Source organism: Platalea leucorodia (assembly GCF_965183815.1).
Source record: "Platalea leucorodia genome assembly, chromosome: 17".
Classification (NCBI taxonomy): domain Eukaryota; kingdom Metazoa; phylum Chordata; class Aves; order Pelecaniformes; family Threskiornithidae; genus Platalea; species Platalea leucorodia.
Genome location: NC_138839.1, coordinates 5,292,459 through 5,313,450, shown reverse-complemented (window position 1 = coordinate 5,313,450; position 20,992 = coordinate 5,292,459). Strand labels below are relative to the sequence as shown.

General features: G+C 37.8%; 1 protein-coding gene across 7 annotated transcripts in view; it reads right to left on the bottom strand.

The window, feature by feature from the left end:
- UBE4B (ubiquitination factor E4B) overlaps positions 1–20,992 on the bottom strand; it is a 41,454-nt gene that overhangs the window by 11,908 nt on the left and 8,554 nt on the right. For 3 of the 7 annotated variants that reach the window (XR_014230048.1, XM_082329015.1, XM_082329014.1), the window contains 15 exons: positions 18,186–18,321; positions 17,548–17,635; positions 14,663–14,807; positions 13,590–13,818; positions 12,724–13,134; positions 8,573–8,714; positions 7,976–8,076; positions 6,687–6,801; positions 4,691–4,774; positions 3,035–3,091; positions 2,508–2,624; positions 2,286–2,384; positions 1,692–1,805; positions 498–696; positions 121–259 (listed from right to left, as the gene is read on the bottom strand). Coding sequence is in view for 6 of the 7 variants with exons in the window: in XM_082329015.1 (XP_082185141.1) it covers positions 121–259; positions 498–696; positions 1,692–1,805; positions 2,286–2,384; positions 2,508–2,624; positions 3,035–3,091; positions 4,691–4,774; positions 6,687–6,801; positions 7,976–8,076; positions 8,573–8,714; positions 12,724–13,134; positions 13,590–13,818; positions 14,663–14,807; positions 17,548–17,635; positions 18,186–18,321 (2,176 nt within the window). In the remaining variant the exon portion in view is untranslated. Of the gene's footprint in view, positions 1–120; positions 260–497; positions 697–1,691; positions 1,806–2,285; positions 2,385–2,507; positions 2,625–3,034; positions 3,092–4,690; positions 4,775–6,686; positions 6,802–7,975; positions 8,077–8,572; positions 8,715–11,733; positions 11,848–12,723; positions 13,135–13,589; positions 13,819–14,662; positions 14,808–17,547; positions 17,636–18,185; positions 18,322–20,698; positions 20,922–20,992 lie in introns of all 7 variants that reach the window. The other 4 variants (XM_082329019.1, XM_082329017.1, XM_082329016.1 and 1 more) reach the window with 4 other exon arrangements.

The window sequence follows — 20,992 nt, the reverse complement described above, 5'->3', positions numbered from 1 at the left end:
TTTACCCAAATTGTCATTCTAATTTCCATTAAGTTTATAGGACTTGCCATCATGGCGAGAAGACGACATTGCTAGGATGTTAGGACTCTCAGATGCACTAGATAATTAACAACAACTAACCTGTTGAGTTCCCTGATGGCCCGCAGTCTACGTATGTACCGACGGCAGCTTGGCAGGATTGAGAGATGATGGGCATGCAGGGTTAGGAAGAAACATTCTGTTGGGAATTTCGGCTCAGAAAATGGAGACGGATCCCTGTCTAGAAAACAAACAAACAAAAAAGCAGTATAGGTGAATAAATTAAAAAAAGAACTGCCTTATCTAGCAGTGAGACCTTGAACTCAACTTTCTTTAAAACAAATAAGAGCAGATAGCATCAAGAAAAAGCCTTTAGGAACAGGGGAATTATTTGCTGGAATCAAGTACACCCATGTACCTCCTGTATCAAAAACAGGAGACAGAGTAAATGCTTAACATATCCCAATAACAGTACTCACAAAGCTCAGCAATCCAGGCTGTAACATCCTCCATTGTTGCTTTCACCCTTGTCTCATCTGTTGGGAGGTCAATACGACACCTGGGATGAAATACGTACATGGGATCAACTGTTTCCAGCTTTATCTTCGTACTTAGTTGCTGTAGTACCCATAAGAAGTTGAGCATAAAGCCATCTGTAGATACCAAACGATCATCTGTCTGTGGGGTAAGAAAGTAAATAGTTGAAGACATAAGCTTAGAAGTACAAGGGTATTTTCTGCTGCTTTAACAGTATTCAGCGTAAATGAATTATGAAAGTTCAAGACAAGGGAGAAATGATGAAGGACGTGGATCTGTAAGGAGACCTTTGTGATAACAAGATGGTCACTTACTAACTTACATATTATCTTTCTCTATGGTTCAAGTAGTCATTCTCAAGAACATTAAACAAAAAGAAGTAGAAGACGACCTAAGAAATTAAAAGGGCTTGAAAGGGCCTCTTTCAAGAATGGTTTGCCCCAGATATAGACGGCAACAGAAGAGTTTCAAATGGTTGCTGAGCTTCAATTCCTAAGTTTTATCTTAAGTGTAAAGTTCCTATAACTTCTTCACTGGAATTTCACAGAAATATTCCTAGTAATGGTTCCAAATGTTTGCTTTTGAAAAGGGGACTTGAAGACAACAATGATGCAAACTTCAGTTGCTCAGGATTCGTGCACAGATTTTATCACAGGAAATGAGTGCAATGCATTAATTAAACAACTGCAAAATAACATCCCTGTTGTTTCACATGTTGTTTCCATGCCAGTTCATATCTGCACTACTCCTTTTACAGAAACCATACCAACAAAGCCTAGCAACTTACCAGCTGGAAAGTTTTTTAAACATAGCCAACTGGAATGAATGAAGCCCCATTGACTGGGGGGAAGTACAGAGCTTTAAACATCTAATATAGACCCCCTGTTAATGAAGTGACATGTCAGTCCTAAGAGAGGAAACAACAAACTGATCAAATAGGTAAAACAGAATAATTTCAGAAATGGGAAATGTACTGAAAGAGATAAAGACTGATGACAGGGCTTCTTGCCTGTTGTAGCAGGCATTCAAAATTCTTTTGTCCTCCACTCAAGAGCCACCACTGCATGAGCCATCTAGTGCTATTTGTGCATTGACTAGGTCCATGAATTCCAGGAAAAAGTGTTGCTTTTACTTACCTGCATTTGTGCCTTTTTCATGTTGGCATTGACAATAGCTGCCATGTAATTGAGAGCTGCTTCTCGAGTTTCACCATTCAGTAAAATACTATGTAGAATCTTGAACAGCTCTTGCTGGAATTTGAAGTAAACATTCTGTCAGGTTGCACATACTTCTCAACATCACATTCCTGCTTCCTGTTGCTCCATATTTTTATGTTCTACAAATTCCACAAAACTAACTACAACTTCTGTTATGGTCTTATTGTCAACATTATATGCATATATTAGCTATGAAATGAGTTACAGGAAAGATATATATAGAGACTAGTGCAACAGACAAACTACTAATACAGTATGCATTTTTTCCACTCATCCTTTAACATGAACTATAATCCATGACTAACTGTTCTGTTACCTTCTGAATTGACTTACAGCATTAGACAAATATTTGTAGCACTCTAATTTTTTTCCTAATTCCCTTCAGCCATATCCTAACAGATTTGTTGTTTAATACAGGTGCTAGATTATTTTAGATTATAATCTTCATCTATGTCAAGGCCAAAAAACCCACAATATTTGGCATTTTTTTTTTTTAAACATGAGAACACTTACCCTTGCTAATTCCAGGTAATGTTGCAAAGACTGGCTAACAACACGGGTGTTTTCAAGAGTAATTGCAGGCCCTGAGAAGTACTTTTCAACTACTTTGTTCTGAAAGTAGAATGAACATTGGCAAATGTATCAAACATATTGGGGAAGGCAAAAAACCAAACAAAAAGCAAACAAACAAAAAACCTCCACCAGGCTACCATCAACACCCTTCTTAACACTTACATCATCTTCAGCAAAGACAGAGAGACTGAAGAAGGCTCCAAGATAGGAAAGTCTTTGCAGCTCTCTTCCTGCGCCTGTGCTTAAAGATTTAGGCAACCACAAGGGCAAAGAGACAACCTAGGAAACAGAAGAAATAGCAACTTAATCAAAGCTGCCGTGTCAGCCATGCTACTTTATCTGCACCGTCACCTTTCAGTGCTTGCCACATGCCCTCGACTCCTCAGCATTCAGTCATGCTGATAGCTAAATGGAAACATCTCCTCAGTATTTCAGCAATCTAAGCAAGGCTTGTTTGTCCTAGTTTTCCTAAATTCTCAGGGAAAATGACTCCCTTTACCAGTTTACTTTAAACTATTGTTTAGCATGAGATACTACAGTAGCCCCTGTTTAGAGTTCTGAAGAACATTATCAATGTGGATCGTACAATATAACAACAAAATCAGTGACGTGGTTCTTCTAACTTAAAAAAAAAAAAAAAAAAAAAAAAAAACAAAACACAAAAAACACACCAGACTGGATACACTTACCAAACTGCACATAGGGTGTGTTTTCCCAAACTTGATTTCACAAAGTTCACATAGTGCCTGTAAAGAAATCCCAAGAAAAAAAAATTACACACAAAAAGTAATTTAAGTAACCTGTCTGCAAATAAAAAGCTTAACATGGTAAACTGCTGAAAGAGCCAAACCTTTTTCCCCTAATCAGTGGAAAAACTTCCATCATCTACAATGGTGAAGAGGTCCAGAAAGAGCTAGACCAAACCCTGCTCCCATTTTAGCTTTTACATCTGTTCCAAGTTGTCTCAAAAAAGCTAACATGCCTCACAGGGTAATAAATTATTGCACTTATTTCAAAAATTAGCTGTGCAAATCGTTTGTTTGTTCAGAACATAACAATGCCTTTGCTGGACTCCTGAACTGCCACATAAAAGTCAGTGACAATAATAAATAGAGCAATTGTTCTATACATACACCGAGGCCTTTGTCTTTTGAATCAGAGTGGAAAAATGTCAGATGAACACAGAAGCCAGAAACAAAGAATCCTATCCAAGATCTCTAACTCACTTTCAACTGCAGCACAGAAAAAAGAAAGCCGTTGTAACAGATGATTCTGAAAACACAAAAATACTGTAGGCTTTCACATATCCTGCCTCTCCTGTATTATATGTTCTTATTCTTCAATTATGCTATAGCTAGTAACTACTATTCCATCCTTTTGGTGTACACTGTGCCAGCTAGAGATGATCAAAATGGAATATAATTTTTAAGTAGCCCTTACTTGTAGGCAACAGCCAAATTTGCAACAGTTCGCAATTTCAATGGAGGCGGGGAATAACAGAAGAGCAGGAAAACACAGAACCAGCAAAAATCGTTATTTCTGCAGAAGTACCAGACTTGCTTAGTCAATTTGATTTGCAGCACCCCAGTCCAGCTAATTTCCTGAAGTACAAATTAAAACTGAGATGTAACAGCCTTTTTTGGCATCATACACTGAAGATCCTAAAATCTGAAGGTGCTAGCTGACAGTGCTCAATTTAGCCAAGAATTTAGCTTGCTCTTTTGTGGCCAAGCACGCTTTTCAAAAGACTTTTTTGTTTTGTCAATAAAAGCAGTAGGAGGGAAGCAGATCTAGGGACTAAAGTATGCACTTAAAAAAACCCTAAAAATATAACCCCAACTTTTCAGCCAGGGAATATTATGACATTTTCCTACAGTAAATAGTCACCAATTCAAATAAGTTTAGGTTTAATGCCATAGATTTTAGTTTCCCACATACAAAAGGGAGCCCAACAAACATTGGTATGGATATTGGGCCTTATTTCCCAGACTTAAATTGGGAGGAGCTTAGCAGGATTTTATAACCACCCACAGTACTGTAACTAGCATGCATGATGAAATCCATATGTTTGGTTAATCCATACAGAGCAATACATATAAACATCTGAACAGCCCACTACACAAACTATGTACATTAAGCTTAAGATATTACTGGCCTCAGACTCTACTGGATTTTTAACGGTCTTTTACACACCTCATACCACATTAAGCTTCCAATATAGAGTTTAATAGTAATCCACTAACCAAAGCAAGCCCAAAAATGTTGAAGTACATAATCCTGTACAGAATCTGCATAACTTATCAGTAATCATAAAGAAACTGCTTCTAGAAATGAACAGTCCTTACCATAAGGGGGTATTTAAAATTGTCACTATCAAGGGAGCACTCTTTGGAAGCTACAGCCAGGCCTTGTAAGATGGGAATAAAGATCTGTAAACACAGAAGTAGGTTACTTTATTCAAGAATAGGAAGCAATCAAATGACACTATTGCTGTACACAGCATGAAATGCCTGTTCATTCTTCAAATACTGCAAGTTACACAAAAGAAACTAAGATATTTTCTTTAAATTCGTATCAGTTGAGCCTGAACACTTAAGAGATTATTCAAAGCTAAAACCCAACTGTTATAGTGTAAGTGATGTATTGACTTGATGTCTGAGCATAACAACTTACCCATGAAAACTTATTTCCAAGCGCTTGCATGTATTTTTCCTGATCCCATTCTAACCTGTTTCCAAACATTCACTTTGCAAACCAAATAACCCCAGAGACACATACATCTAGATTTGGACCCAAAGGTAACAGATACACGCTGAAGCTGACAAATAGTAACGTCAGCACACCAACAGAAATCTGGCGTTGTTCCATCAAGTTCTCCGCATGTGGAAACCACACGGGGAAGCACACACACATTTCATACAGGATCGCTGTAGAACCGTATGCACATGTGCAAGCATGTATATTATAAACACAAACGAGAGCACAAGTTCTGTAGAGGTCTCCAACAACTTGATTGCCCAAACAGGTAATAATTTATTTGCCTATACACTTGGGGTAATAATATAGCTTTAATTTTGCATGTCATGTAGGCAAGTTGGTTTTGTGCTGGTAAGTTGTAACTGTGGGAAGAGTAAAGATAATAAGCAGCGGTCAAGGGCTGTTATGAAAGAGGAAGTGACATGACAGGAACTGATTAATCAAAAGTAATTATACCCAATTAGTAAGTCCCAATCACATAGCTCTGACAACTCTACCCTCACAAAACAAACTTACAGTAATTTTGCAACAATAACAACAAGAGGTCCCACTGAATTTTAAATTTAAAGTATATTGTGTTGCTTCTATGAAGGGACAAAAGGAATAGTATTAAATCATATTACAGAAAAGGACTATAAAGAGGTGGTTGTCTGCTTCAGCTAGAGGGATGGTTCTCTTCTCCAGGGTAGGTGACCTTTAACGCTTTCCGTAACCACTTTTTGACAGGCTTAAATGTACTTTCAATCACATGAACCTCTACTAAAAGGTGTCCAGACAGAGATACAAATTATTAAAAGGTAGTTGCACTACACATAAAAATTAGGTAATGCCATTTTTTTCAAAATTGGAAGGATCAAATGCCATGCTGAAGGCCCCTTTACAGCTAAGTCACATAATGCTACAGGAGCACTAATTAGAGACAATTACAACCTCACTGATCTGCTCTAACCAGAGGTTTGCTAGTTTTGTGTCTTAATTACTAGGCCCACCAGTTGCAATTTTTTATCATCTCAGTGAACTACTCTGACACACAGAATAAGCCATCTAATGTTTCTCAGTCGTCTCCTATAGAAAAAATGAAGATTTAATGGACTAGGATTTGAAAAATGCTCCCAGCACCTTAGATGCAAACTATTAAAATTGCAAAGAGGGTAAAGATGGCAAGGTAGAAAAAATAATAAAACTTTTGAGTACAATTACAGAAGATTGCCATCTTACACATACATTTTTAGGATATTTTGTACAGATGCATGGAAGGAGGAAAAACGAAGATCAATCCTGTAATGTATGCCTGCATATTCTGAGTAGTTCACTTCAACATTACATAAGTGTTCCCTGTTTATTAACAAATGCACTTTTAATAATTAGAACCAGCAAGTAATGAAAGTCAGTCTTTTTCACAAAATGCTAAATGAGTTAAAAACAAACAAAAACAAACTCCAAGTGCCTAACAGGTTGCTAGCCCCTGAAGTAATAGGCATAGAACTGTGAGATGCAGAATAAACCTCTGGAAATCCACTCTCTTGCATATCACAAATAGTAGAATCATATGATACAATTATTTATTTTCTACCTATGCCTTACCTGTTTGAACACCTCTTCATCCTGATAAGTTGTTCTCACCAATTCTTGGATAAAGCCAAATGGGAGATTCCTACACAGCATATATGGTACCAGCAAAGACTGCTGCTGCAATGACCTTTATTTTTATAAAAAAAAAAAATCCAAAACTACTGATTATTTGCAGTAGTATTTGTAGTAATATTTGCAAAAATGTCAGAGTAATCACATCTAAGGATGTGCCAGAAAGCAGATTATCAACATGCAGACACACCTGCTCCTTTCAAAGTAACTAACCTTGTCTTCTCAAGCTACTTGTGGAAAGGTTATTCTGAAACAGATGCTGCTGCCAACATCACACTTTAGTTTAATGAGGCTGGAAGAAAATAACAGCTTCTGTGTAGTAATTGGTTCTCCCTTCTACTCCTCTCTAATGAAAAGACCCTTTGTTAAGCTCAACTAGTGAAGGAATAACATTTTTTTTGATGGTTGTTTTTCCAGATTAAGAACATAACATAACATTAGTAATTTCTGAATTAATACAGTAATTACTTTTAAATGCTCTGGAGAATTTTTGAAAAAGTATCTTTTTTTCCTTATTACATATATAAAACTTACCCTAATGTTGGGTCACATAAAGACAAAGCTAATCTTAAAGCACAGTGGATAATTGGTGCACCCTTAAAGATCATAGAAGTGTTGTTTGGAAACACAAAATTATGCATGTTTTAGTAAAAGTCACATATCCTACTTTAAAAGCCTTTTTACTATTCCAACTAAACAGGCTGCTAGTTAAACAACTGCTGTTGAAACAACTACACTTGAAATCTCAGAGTCTTGATTTAGTGTAGAACGTCTACACGCAGATTTACACTACCAAATCTGTTGTGGTAAACTCTCTGAAGTAAACAAGTGCCATGCCCCTTTAGCAGCTTTTGCTACGCATTTTGATAAGACTTTCTCAGATGCAGCTCTACTGGTTACTAACTTTCAAAGGAGTAGTGCCTCAACAATCTGCAAGTAAAACAGTCAATGCATGAGATAAGGCAGAAAACAGCTTGGTTAACTCAGATTCCCCATTTAAACTGTTCAAATCAACCTGGATGATTTTATCCCAAACACAATTAGAATACACGTAAACTACTCTCCATCAGTGGGAGCAAGAGTCTCCAATGGCAAAGCAATAAACTATTCCTCTGGCACATAAATGTATCCTGGTCCAACAACTGATCCTAGTTTTCTTATCTAACCCTCATAAGAAAAATAAATCCCAGAGCAATCTAACTTTCATGACTAACATCAGCTGTATTTACCTTGGTTGCGTTAAGGATCCCTGTAGCACCAAAGCAGCATGTGAAATGCACTGTGATCGGATGTTGCTCAGTAACTGGCTAACTGTTGGCTGGCTACACATCTGATGAAAATAACTTTATTTTAATACAAACTAAAAGTATTCAGAGACAGAACAGACAGGAAATATGATAAATTTCTTTATTCATGCAGTATGAATGTAATATGCAAACTAAGATTAGCACTACTCCAGCTAAAAACCTTTCAGATTATATATGAAGTGTTGTTTGTTTTTTTCCCCAGAAGCAAAAGCTTAAAGCACATTATAGAACACTGACAGGGAGTTGGTCTCACAAAAGTATGTTTTACATGGAATAAACTTGGATAAAATGCAGTAGATCAAAAGGGGAAGGACAGTTTCTAACACAGTGCTTATTTTAGAGACGTAAAACATACGTATGATGAATTAATAAGAGTCAAAGAGACCTTATAATTCTATAGATCTATTTCTACAACAAAGCCATCAAGAAAGAACTATCAATTTCCACCAACTTCCCCACTAAATAGTAAGAGGAGTGTCTGTGACAGCACTGATACAACTTCATTCATCTGAAATATACCTTTGGTGCTTTTCTCTCCTCTATTCCAACTCTGTCAAAACACTCAATGAGGTAGTTCAGCATCTCTGTCTCCTTACAATTTTCAATGGTGAAGTGGTCACTGCAGGAATCGGAAACACTTGAGCTGCCAGAGCCTCCCATACTTTACAACATACAAAAAGAAGAAACAAAGCATTAGGTACAGTTCTTCACTTGTGCACAGTCAAGTAATTCATGAGCTCTTGACCTCCTCTGTCAATTTTCTGAAGACTCCATCCCATCACACGCATGGCTCAATAATGACGATAATTTCTATGATCTATGAAGAGCTCTCCATTTAACAGTTTGTCCGATTCTGAAAGTTCAGCTGTACTGTAACATGACTGAAGAATCAATTATCTTATTAAATGAATCAGTATCTGAAAGACAGCAATAAGGTGCATGACTAATGGGAATCAATAAATCTTATTCTCCCATGGCAACAGTGAAAATGAACAACCTTTCAGCTGTACCTGACACCAAAACTGTTTGGACGCTCAGGACATCACAACACTTCCATGCCATGATGCAACCGCTGCACAATCTCTGTATATAGCATTCAAAATGGTAGAAATTTCACCAACTCTGCTAACGCTAGCCAGCCCATGGAAGGCAAGATCTTCCCAGTGCAGAGAAGAGACCTTAGCCGATAGACAAGGCTACAGACAATCCCTTTATATAGGAAGGAAGGAGAATAAACAAAACAGGAGGCAATACATCAAAGCAACTTCTCCTTTTAAGATTTCCACATTAAAGATCAATTAATTTCAACTCAGTTCATTTCAATTCCCTGACAGTAAAATACACCATTCCATTAAGTAGCACAGCTTTGGGGCGGGGCAAGAAAACACTGATACTGTAAACATGAAAACTAAATCCACAAAAACAAAACCATGCTTGAAACAGAGAAATTAAATACAAAAGTGAGAACAGACCCCACGACTCTCAATCTCAGACTTGTTAACAGAATTCTTCTCTACATAACAGCTTGGCTAAGCTAATTAAAAGCAAAATCCTTATTTTACAGAAGGAATTAAGGAAAGATACATTCATTTGATGTAAATGGAATTAAAAAATAGCAATTACATGGATGGTCTACTGTTATTCCTCAAAGAAAAGCCTGTGTACAGTCAGGGTGGATTTAAATGAAGACCAATTTATAAGCCCCAGACCTTAAACTGGAAAATAAAGAGTATTTGTTTCCTTAAACGCAGCTTTTAAAAAATGTGTTTAAGACCACAAACTGTGTCGTAACTGGAATTTCCTTTAAACTGTAAAATAATTTACATTTTAATAATCAAGCTGTAGAAATCTATTGTGCAAGCTTTACAGCCCAACCAATAAATCAGGGAAAGGTTATTACTGCTAAGCATCTGGTAGCTCACCATGTTAAGAAACGTAACTTCTAATAGCAGCAATCTCTTTTTGCAGAGAAAATTTGTTCTCAGTTATTCAATTAAAACTAATCCATGTAAAACATAACTCTATTAAAATAGTACCCAATAACCATGAAATCATGCACACGTTTTCTTTCCTACAGTCTCTCTTTTAAACCTCTCGACTTCTCACATTCAGCTTAAAAGCTACCCTTTTAAGAACATCAATTTATATAAAACATACTACTTCTATAGTTAGTCATTCTGTTAATGATTTCACTGCAGCAGCAACCAAAGTTATTCTAATGCAAAGCTCACACATCCTTCACACACATATTGAATGCCTTGGTATTTTCAGAATGCAAGTTGTTGCATAATTGTACAGTCACTGTGTTTATAATTTAACTAACATCTTACTGCTGTCTGCAGAATGCCAGGACCTAATTTACAAACTGAGACTCCAGAAGCATAGCAGCCTCAGAAACCCTTACCAAAGGCTTTGCAACTCAATCCAACATCTGGATTAAATTGCCAACAGGGTAAGAATTAAACAAAACAGTGGGGAAAAATAATCCTAAATTCCACGTACACAGAAACCCCTAAACCTGTGTTATAAAGTTCACCCTCCTAAAATGAAACTGGAATGGAAAAGAGGAGATGCTATTGGAAGGCCTTCAAGTTAACAGTCTGACTTTCTCCAATTTGGGTTGATACAAAAGAACGGGGCATTTCTTTGGGAATTTTGGTGCATGTGATGAAGCTGATGAATGCTAAGTTCTAATGGGAAAAGAAAGAAATGAATCATTTTCACAAACAGACTAATAAAGAACACAAATCACTTGGATATGACAAACAGTTTTGTAGGAAGGCTGCTCATTTTTCAAACCAAAACCTTAGTCCTAATAGGAAAACATTGCTGTATCAGCCAAGACATTGCAGCATTACTCTGCAATGGAATGTAAAACTAGGGAAGATCCTACCCTGCATTTACATTTCCAAAAGCTTTTTTTCCTTGGCATATCCACTGTTCTGCAGGTTTTTTGCACAGCTATCTGGCTAGCTTCCAAACAGAACTCACCGATATCAATTCTCATTTTGTTTTCACATATCTCAATGTCACACAAATGAAAGGGCTTTGCTGTACAATTTGCAAGTCTCTGCTTTACAGTAAAATATTCTGTTCTTCCCCCTCCATTCCTGGCTGTTCCAGCTACAGCCGCCTCTACTACTTATTACATCAAAGGACCAGATTAAACTTTCAGGTGTATTTTCCTCACAGGCTAGAGGGGTCATCCTCAGCTGTCAAGCAGCAATGAATCTTCAACAAAGTCGTACTGTTTGCATCAGCTGGCTATTTGCCACTGTATCTTTTTTTACCTGTTAACCTTTGTCCTCATTTTCCAGTTTTTGATAGGAAAACATGCGCGTGACGTACCACTGTTTTAGAATTACAACCATAGGTGAATAAGACTCCTTCTACTCATATAATCAATGAGGAGTTCCACTCAAACATCATTTCAGAAGCCATACTCATTAAACCTCAAAGGCAGTATGATTAACATTTACTTTATCTTAGTCATCTCTTCAAAAAAAAAGCTGACTAACTAGCATTCTTTATACATGTTTATACACCATCTTAAAAACCCATCCAAGTCATCTCCTTGGCTTTACTCATTTCCCAAGTTACTTTGAAGAACCCTTGACACTACACAGACTGTTAGTTCCTAAGCAACCAAACATGCAGGTTACGTTCTCTTTCTCCAATACCTGGACCCAAACTGGACACAAGAAAAATCATCATCTTCATTTTCTTCATCACTACTGTCCTCAGACACATCAGAAACGGCAAGAAGGAGGAGGGAGAAAGGGTTGTCATATATACTACCACAACAAAAATGGAAAAGGCCATCAGATCTTTTAAGCCAAAAGAAAAATTAAGTGCTAGCTTTTTTTTTGTGTAAGTCTGCCAAAAATCATCTTCTCTAAACATGCAGACAACAGATAACTCCATGTTAGTAAAACCAAGGCTATGCTAACATGCTCTGATACACTACAAGTTATTCACATATGAAAACACCACACATTCACAAACCAAAAATGTAAAAAGGATTTGGAAGACCTAATAAAAATCATGGCTGAAGCAGGAATGTTTAGACATGACTGAATAACAAGTATTACAGTTCTAAGCTACTGAAGTTTAAAGCAATGGTCTCAAAACCTTGCCTGCTCATTTCTCCCTCCTGCAGGGACTGGGGATTTCAGGAGCAGCCAACAGAGAAAATGCAATAGTACTTGGCCTGGCATACTGAAACAGGCTAATCTGTAATTTAAATCTATGCACCAGGGAATCAAATCTAACACAGTTCAGCAAGTAACAGCTTTCAACAAACCAACTAAAGCCCTACTGGAAAACTGATTTCAAAGCAGGAGGTCTGTTTGGTTTACTATCCAGCAGTAGTAACTGAACAGAAAGCTAATAGTTTAACTGGAATGGATGTAAGACGAGGAAGAAATCAAAACAATATTGCTACTTTTAAAGTAATTACATTACACTTCAAATGCTCACAGAAGCAGGTTTAATATTTTGGCAAAGATGGCTTGTTAGCAAGTCAATGTATTAGCAGAAATCAAAACACAGAAATCAACTCAGGGTAAGTAGGGTGAGCTCAGCACAAACGTAAGTTCTCCCAAATTGCACGGTTATGCCACACCCTGCACGGCACACGTTAAACACACACTTTTGTTCTTGTGAAATACCTAGAAGGGATCCTGTTCAGTAAAGAAGAACGCCTGCGCAAGGTACTGGGTGAAGCAGTAAACAAAGGTGGACCCATTGTTGTGGGTCTCTGTCTGGATGCGATGACTGGCATGGCTGGAGGGCTAGCAGCCATGGCCGGAGGACTTGGTGAACTAGATGGGATGGAAATATTCAAGGAACGCGGGATGGAAGAAGCTGAAAAGCCTCCAGAATGGGCAACAGTGTATGGCCGGTACCTCGGAGAGGAAGGCTGCATCCAAGAAGGGCTTGTTGCTGTGAGGTGAGAGCTGACAGTAATGGAAGGCACAGATGTAGTGGCAACTGAACTGGCTGGTGGGGTAAGAGATGAACCAGTCATTGGTACATAGCTTGTGAAATTGGTAGTAGGAGCTGGACTAGTCCCATAGAGACTAAACCAGTTACAGGGGAAAAAGAAAAAAAAAAAGCAACGATTTAGGATATGCAGAAAAAGGGTGAAAAAGATAAAATGAGCAAGAGAAGCCCTTGCTCTTCTGATGACTCTTCAGCAATAATTCTGCAGCTCACACACATTATTCCTTTTTACTAATGTTGAATAAAACTATGTCACAATCTACACACTTAAGAGCCGTAGCCTTCACTGATGCAAGCTAGGGATACTTCTCAGAAGGAACCAGCTACATGGCTTTAACCTATCAAATACACTTCTGGCCATGGCAATGTAATCAAAAATGGTGAAATGGAAGGACATTCACATGAAAAAGAGTGAAGAACTTTAAAAATTTATTCTGGTTGTTGTTCTTGGGACATTTCTATGTCATTCTCTCTTCTAGTCTACCAATCAATATTCAAGTGAAATCAGTATTCAGTTATAATCAGAAGTCACCTGGATAACGAACTGGAACCAAAGGAGCCCACATTACAGAACATAGGGCTGCTTCCTGGGTTAGAGCCCATGTTTAAAATCAGGCTTCTGTCAGGAGACCGGGCAGCTGCAGCGATTGGTTGTGATGTAGCTGTCAGGCTAGCAAATGGGTTTTCATCCCTTGACTGGGTGGACATCATCAGCACTTCCATCAAAATCTGCCCAATCAAGTCCTTAAAATCTGAAAACACTGTTAAGAATAAAAGAAGAGAGTTAGTACCCTCACCTGCTGTCTCCATCTATACGTTAGTCAGAGATGTAAACATTAGCAGGGATTTCAACTAAAAAAGGACAGTAATTGACTTCTGTGAACTAAGTGCTGCTTTTGGCAAAAACAATAGACTGATACTTACATTTATAACCATCACTCTGTCTATATTAACTAGGCTCTGAAATTACAGCTACACAAAAATATCACTTTTATGGAAAGTACAAAAGATAATAGATGACCTACTGTTGTTGTTGATTATTAAAATTGTCTTGTCTGTCCCTCTCATATTTTCCCACCCTGCTGTTGAGTTGGGCAAGTTGTGTCATAAAGGAAAAAAAGTCACACACACACACACACACCCTGCCCCACATATGCCCACACATAAAATAACAATTTTGAATTTGGTCATATAGTTGACATAAAATATAATTAGTTATATAAAATAATCAGGAATTCTTAGCTTATCAAATTAACTGCTAAGTGTCTATTATGATGCAAGACAACCCATTAAGTCAGTAAAAAGTTTCTGAAAAAAAATCCAGCAACACTGCAACATGAGCACACTAGTTTGGCAACAGAAAACATAACCACCAAGAGCACAGCAATTGATGAAAACAGGAGCTATGACCATCGGTCCCCGCGTTCCTTTTTAGGGATTCCATTTCCTGCTACGTTCTCTGACAGCAGATGCTGGAATCAAGCAAAGACCTCAAGCAGGTGGCTCTGGCATTGCAGCAAAGAGAGAAAAAGCTAAAAATAAGAGTAGGGAACATGCCACTCACCTGAAACAGTCCCTAACAATGATAACAGTTCAGATACCTACCTTCCTTTGGGTTCTGCTTAAATTGGGCAGAGAGTGAATTCAGGAAGATAACATCTCTGTCTCGGTCCTTCCAAGAGACTCTGAAGATCTTACAGACCAGCTGTAAAGCTTGCTCCTCAGATACTTCAGACCCAGACAGAGGTTCCTTGGGTGGGGGGGGGGGTGTTAAAAAAAAAAATCAACTTATTTGCAATTTTATTAGTAAAGTCACAATTTTATCAGATGCAGGTCTTCTTTAAATGGCTTTAGATTAACTCTTAATGGCAGATTTTGTATACTTATAAAGGAATATAGATATATTTGTCAAAATTTATTTGGAAAAAACCCTGAAGAAACACAAGAGACACAGAAAAGATGTAGCAGAAATACACAAATTTAGTAGGAAGCAAATTCCCAAAACAGGTTTGAAAACAGTATGTTAAGAAGGGAAATTTAACCAAGATACCTATGATTTCTCCTTTAAGGAATTGATTGGGGATTCAAATTTTCATTATGCACAGGTGTTTTAAGAGTTTCTTGTAAAAATGGAAGCACAGGAAGGAGCGAGCTTCCCCAAGTCTTTCCTGGTTTCAAATCTTTGCCCAAGATAAAGACATCTTTCACTTCAATGAAGTCAGGACAGAAGACTCAAGAATTTGCATCGTTCCCCTTTCTTCCATAAAAGGAACATCATGTAAACTGTACTTAAAATGAAAAACTAGTTTCTCTAAAAAGAACGCTACCATACAAAGCGGCTAGCAAAGGGTAAATGGGAGGGTTCTTGCAATCCTAAAGCAGCTTTGAGTGTGCACCTAATAAAATGGTGGAATACAAAGAAATAAAACTCAAGTGATTACCCCTGCAATGTGAGGAGAGGTAGCATTTAAAAACATTTACAAAACATACATGACAAGCCAGCAACATAACTGTCACCCCCCACACTCTTCTACCAACACTGAAAAAGTAACATAATACACAAAACAGACAATTCAGCTGAACAGAATTTCAAAGATGGAAAAGTTTTAGCTGTGAGGCTATTTTCCCCGCAAGAGTTCTCCTGTGAGAGTTGTAGATATTTCCTAGACAAAAAAATTCTGATCTTTGATTAATACAAGTGCATGTCGTACCGCTATATATCATACTTCTTGAGCTAGTAATACTCTTTTCTTTCAGAAAAAAAATAAGCCAACAGGGAAGAACAAAATGCAGATTGAAAACCAACGTTGCCACTAAAAAGCTCCCTTTTTTCCTTTAAATTTGAAGCCACATAAAGGCCACCAGGTAAGCCTAAATTTATGAGAGATTTCCAGTAACTACCAGCACTGCATCCTTTTCGAAAGCTTTCCCTCAAACCATTTAAGAAACCATAACTTTTGGCACATTAGTATGTTTCTATTGACTTAATGACTCTACTAGCATTCTACTGTTTTCAAATGCTTTGACTTCTGCCTATTTCTGCAAAGAAGGCTTTATTATTGACATCATTTCGCATGCAGACAACCAGGCAAGAAAATTTTTTGCTCATAAATGAGGACTATGCTGTCTCCTATCAACTTAACTTCTTGGTGTCTTCAAATGAGTAAGAGGAATTGAACCAAGTTTGCAAAGCTTTATTTTACTTTCCAGTGCCCCCCCTTCAATATTGTCCTTGATTCCAAGCTATTTATTTCACAGTAGCACAATGCAAGCTGTCCAACTGCCTGATTTGCAGCTAGGAATTGACTGGAAAGGATTCTGTGGCAGGGTTATTGCTACATGGCTTTAAGCCAGGCTTTTACCAACTGACCTTATTACTGACAGTGCAGGAATAAACAAAGACATCTAATGAGCACTGCAAGAATTGTTGTGGAAACTTCTGTCCGCTAGACTGATGTCCCATTTCTTTATGGCTTTATTTCACATGGGCCTTAAAATCAAATGACAAAGAGGACAATTTTAAGAGTGAATTAGAGCTTTGTACTTGCTTCCTTTCTTTTTCTACTTTAAAGGGTTCTACCACTTGTCCAAACCTTGATAGCTAAATATTCTTAGTTATTTTCTCATAACATCATTAAGAAGAAAATCTTAGTACATAGAAAATCTTAGTACATCCTCAGCATACATAACATTTGAAGCAGTACTTTGTTGGTAGACCTCTAAATGCTACACAAATAAGCTGCAACAATCTTCAGAAGTGTCTTAAAAAATATTTCTTCAGGCCTACTGCGTATTAAAAAAACAGATCTGGGCATTAATAGGTCACTGTTGTAGGATACATAACAAAAAGATTTTCTTCAGAGTTTTCAAATATCATTCATAAACCAATTTGAGGCAATCAAAATGCAGCTTTGATATCGGAAGTTTTGACTTTTTTTCGTTCCCACAAATTTTTATGAAGAAATGCAGTGAAGAAATTGTTCATAGATAACATCTGAGGGCTAGTTCCATCCTTTCGAAAGCACGTATTCAAAATATGGAGCTAACTGAACTCACTGCAAGCTAAAACTCTGCATCACTCCTCCATCCTAAATCCTTTGTTCCTGTTTCTATTCCGTTATTTTGAACACTTACTACACACAGTTCTAGTAAAGAAATTTCTCCAAAAAACAATGGTGTCCCGTTTGATAAAGAAGGGAATGCAAGGCAAGCCGCAGAAATATTACAGATTGCAAAGCTGCAGCCATGTAAGGCAACGTCAGTGAGGGAAAACGCAACAATATAAGCAAAGTCTGAGGTGAAGTCTTCATAAAATAAAGTTAACTTTTTACGTAACAGAAGCGTGCACTACACTGAAAACCAAAACCACAGCACTGTTAACTCCAAATTGCATAATCTGAACAGGTTCTCCCATGAAATCCTCAAGCTTGATGTTATAACAACATACGTATGTAGTCTGGAAGAGAACAGCCAACAGAAAACAGACTAACCTTATCCGTCAGACTCCTCTTCTCTCTGCGATCATTCTCATCGACCTCCATGTTTTCAATGCCTGAATCCACATCTACCTGGGACATACTGTAAGTGGAAATACGAGAAGAAGCCCATTAAGTCGTACAAAGACACAGACAGTCCTCTGTAAGATGCTGACTGAAGGAGTGTCACCTTAAGTAGAAGCAGCAGAAAAAACCAATGCAACAGGAACAGCCATATGCACAAACAGCAATTGAAATCCCTAGTTGATAAATGCTTCTCATATTACATTTATTTTGAATTCAAGAAACACAATACTAAATTTCTTCAGCAGGCAATACAAAATACAGAGCTATCATATCCCATAACCTTTTCTTTTTTAAATAGACTGGCTGAATTATCCCCACCAGACATGCTCATCACTTAATGTCTAAGATAATGCTTTGTCTTTTATCACTTTACATCAGGAATTCCCATTAAAACCAGAATAGAAGAAATATTACAGTGGTCTAAACAGTGTGTCATTTTTAAGCATTTGACCCTATTGCATTAACACGGCTGGAAGTGAGAAATGGCAGAATATTTTCCTGTGTAAGTGGTTTTGATGATTAGCATTGCGCAATATTTGCCGGTTTATACAAGCTGCATGTTTTACCTTTTCTCACAGGAGACACTATCAATATCCATGCTCTGAGACCGAGAGAGAGACTGAGATTGTGTTTCAAGGCTGTTAGATGGAGAACTGCTGAGTGAACTCACTCCTTCGCTGCTCTGGCTTCGGTGGGCTACTCCTAGAGAAAAGGCACCACCAAGATTACTACTGCAGAGATGAGAAGGCACTACACAGTTATTTGGATGGAAAAGGAGAGGAAATACTGTTTTTCAATCCAGCTCTTAAGTATTCTTAGTAATGCATTAGGAAATAAGTGTTAATAATATTCACATTTGACTACAGATAATCACATTTTCTACCTCCCCTTGCAGCAGCAACATAGGAACACTTACCTGCATTGCAACACAGAACAAAACTAAATTTGCATCCATGAAGTGCTCAGAGATTCACTCCCATAAAAAAAAGCACTAGCAAACTGATCTCTTATAAGATCGTTCCGTATACTACCTTAAGACTTTGTCAAAGCTCCTCTAAAGTCAGTCCTATCAGAACAGTACTTCACACTGGGTCATTACAATGGAGTTAACCTGGGTGAGGATACAGGACAAAACTACTCCGAGTTCTCACAGTCTTCCCACAAATTACTGGGAAATTATCAGTACTTTACCTTCTCCACAAGAATAAGATAAGCACCCAAGAAGTCCTAACGACATGCACTAAGTGCAACACCAGCAAATGGAAAGCAATACAACGGCTTTGGAGCATGGCTGGTGAGCATCAGGATACAAACAGATGGATTAACTGTGCAATGAAGACTTCTTCAGAGAAGTGTTAGATACTAGCATGGTAGGAGGAAAATTATATGCATAATTCCAAATAATCCAGAAAAAGCCTTGCATTCAATAACAGTGGAAGCTGAATGAGTTGTACAAACATCTAAATGGCGATGGCTCTTAAGGGCGTCTATTCCTAAAATTTGTGCCTAGTGACACTGTTTGAATGATTCGTAACAAAGCAGCATTAATTGCAAGCTGCAACTATTTTATCAGTATCAGGTATTTGCATGTCAGTAAACAGACTCCTTGAAGGAGCAGAAAAAAGGTATTATTTGTCTGTCTGCTTAAGAAGAAAGCAGCAGTGAATTTCAAACCTTTGGGTTCTTTCGCCTGCAGTTTACAAGACATTCCCCAAAGAGCATTAGTTTTCAGGTGAGAAGTGTAAAACCAGATTGACAACCTATTTTTAAATTCCAGCACTGGCTGTGTTTCAGTATTACTACTGAAAAGTGCAAGCTTGTCCCACGTTTATGGCAGCAACACATTACGAAGTTAACAGTGGGGGCAGCAAAACAGAACAAATCAGGATTATACTCTTTGACACAAGCTGTTTGTTTTCAAGCACCCTTCCCAAAGCTTTTCTGGGTCTTGAAGCAGTTAATTTTACAGAAACAAAACTGCAGAAGGCAGAAAAATCCCATTTAGAAGATAGTTTGCTGAAGAACAACTAGATATTCAGCACGGGAGGTAGGAAAAGTTGCCTCACTACCACTTTGACACTCCTGTTTTTCTTCCCTGGGTATAAAAACAGTTTATATTTAACTCCTTGTATCATGCTGGATGTTAGTCAGTATGCAGAAAACACTCAGATCTTCAAATAAAAAGTGGAAAAGATGTGTGAGGTAAAATTAATTTGCATTGGTATTCAGAAAAGAATTTAACAAGCAGATTGTCCAAACACCTATGTTCTAAAGACTGTAAAAGCACTCTAAGGTATAGCAGGACAATACAGAATGCATATGTAACTTGCACCTATCACAAAATACTTGCTAAATGTAGATTTTACTCAGTTTTGTTCAAAGCTTCTGTGCTTTGGTTAGTAATTTTAGGGCTGTAGCTGGATATTATCATGCAGAAACAACATTCAAACAACATTCTTGAGCCCATTAGGTTTTCAGTGTGAGAAGAATAGAGATAGCAACTGAGATCCTCTAAAAAAAGTTACATTTCACTTAACCACCTATTTACCAATATTAAACGTCTCCAAAAGATTCCACCTAGGAAGGAGAAAAAGTCAAGAAAAACTCCGTTTCAGTTCTAAATGGCTCTTTCCTCCAGTCCTGGCATTTGAGTGATGCATATTACAGCTTTGACACTGAAAACCCTTGTACGAGGCACAGGCCCAAAGCCTCGTTCAGCTTCCCCACAAAACCAAGGATATAGAAACATCAGGTATGGTGTCTGAACTGCGCAAAGTTGCTCAGGTCAATCAGGTTAAATAAAAGAAACCTTCAAAAGCAGAACTTTAATGATGTAGTTTCCCTAGAGACAACACCCAGCAGAAATAAGCTGTCCATGGCAGAGGAAGGCTGACTTTAGCAGGGTATTCCAGCATGGCGCTGATTTAAGATATCCCAGTTACAGCCTTGTTTTCCTTCAGTACATCATCGATTACAAAGGGGCAGTCTTGCTTGAGCCCTTCCTCTCTCCTCCTCCCTCTTCCCAAAGAAAAAGCTAGCTAAGTCAGTGGACAAAGAGACCAGAGCAAACATGGCTTACCAGGGTGAAGAAGTGCACTGTTCTACATTCCCTTGGGGTCTTACTCCCACTGCCAGGAAAACGTACTTTAACAGTTATACTGCAGCACTCATTAACAGGCCTCTTCAAACAAAGTGTCCTACCTACCACCTTTTCACAACAAATCTTCCAGAATTTACTTGCATCTGTACTTTGCTGGATCAGGTATACAATAAAACACCTGACACCCGAAGTTCCAGTTTTCCTTAAAAAAAAAAAAAAAAGGAACATAACAGCATACAGAGACATGCAAAAATTATGAAGACCACACACCCA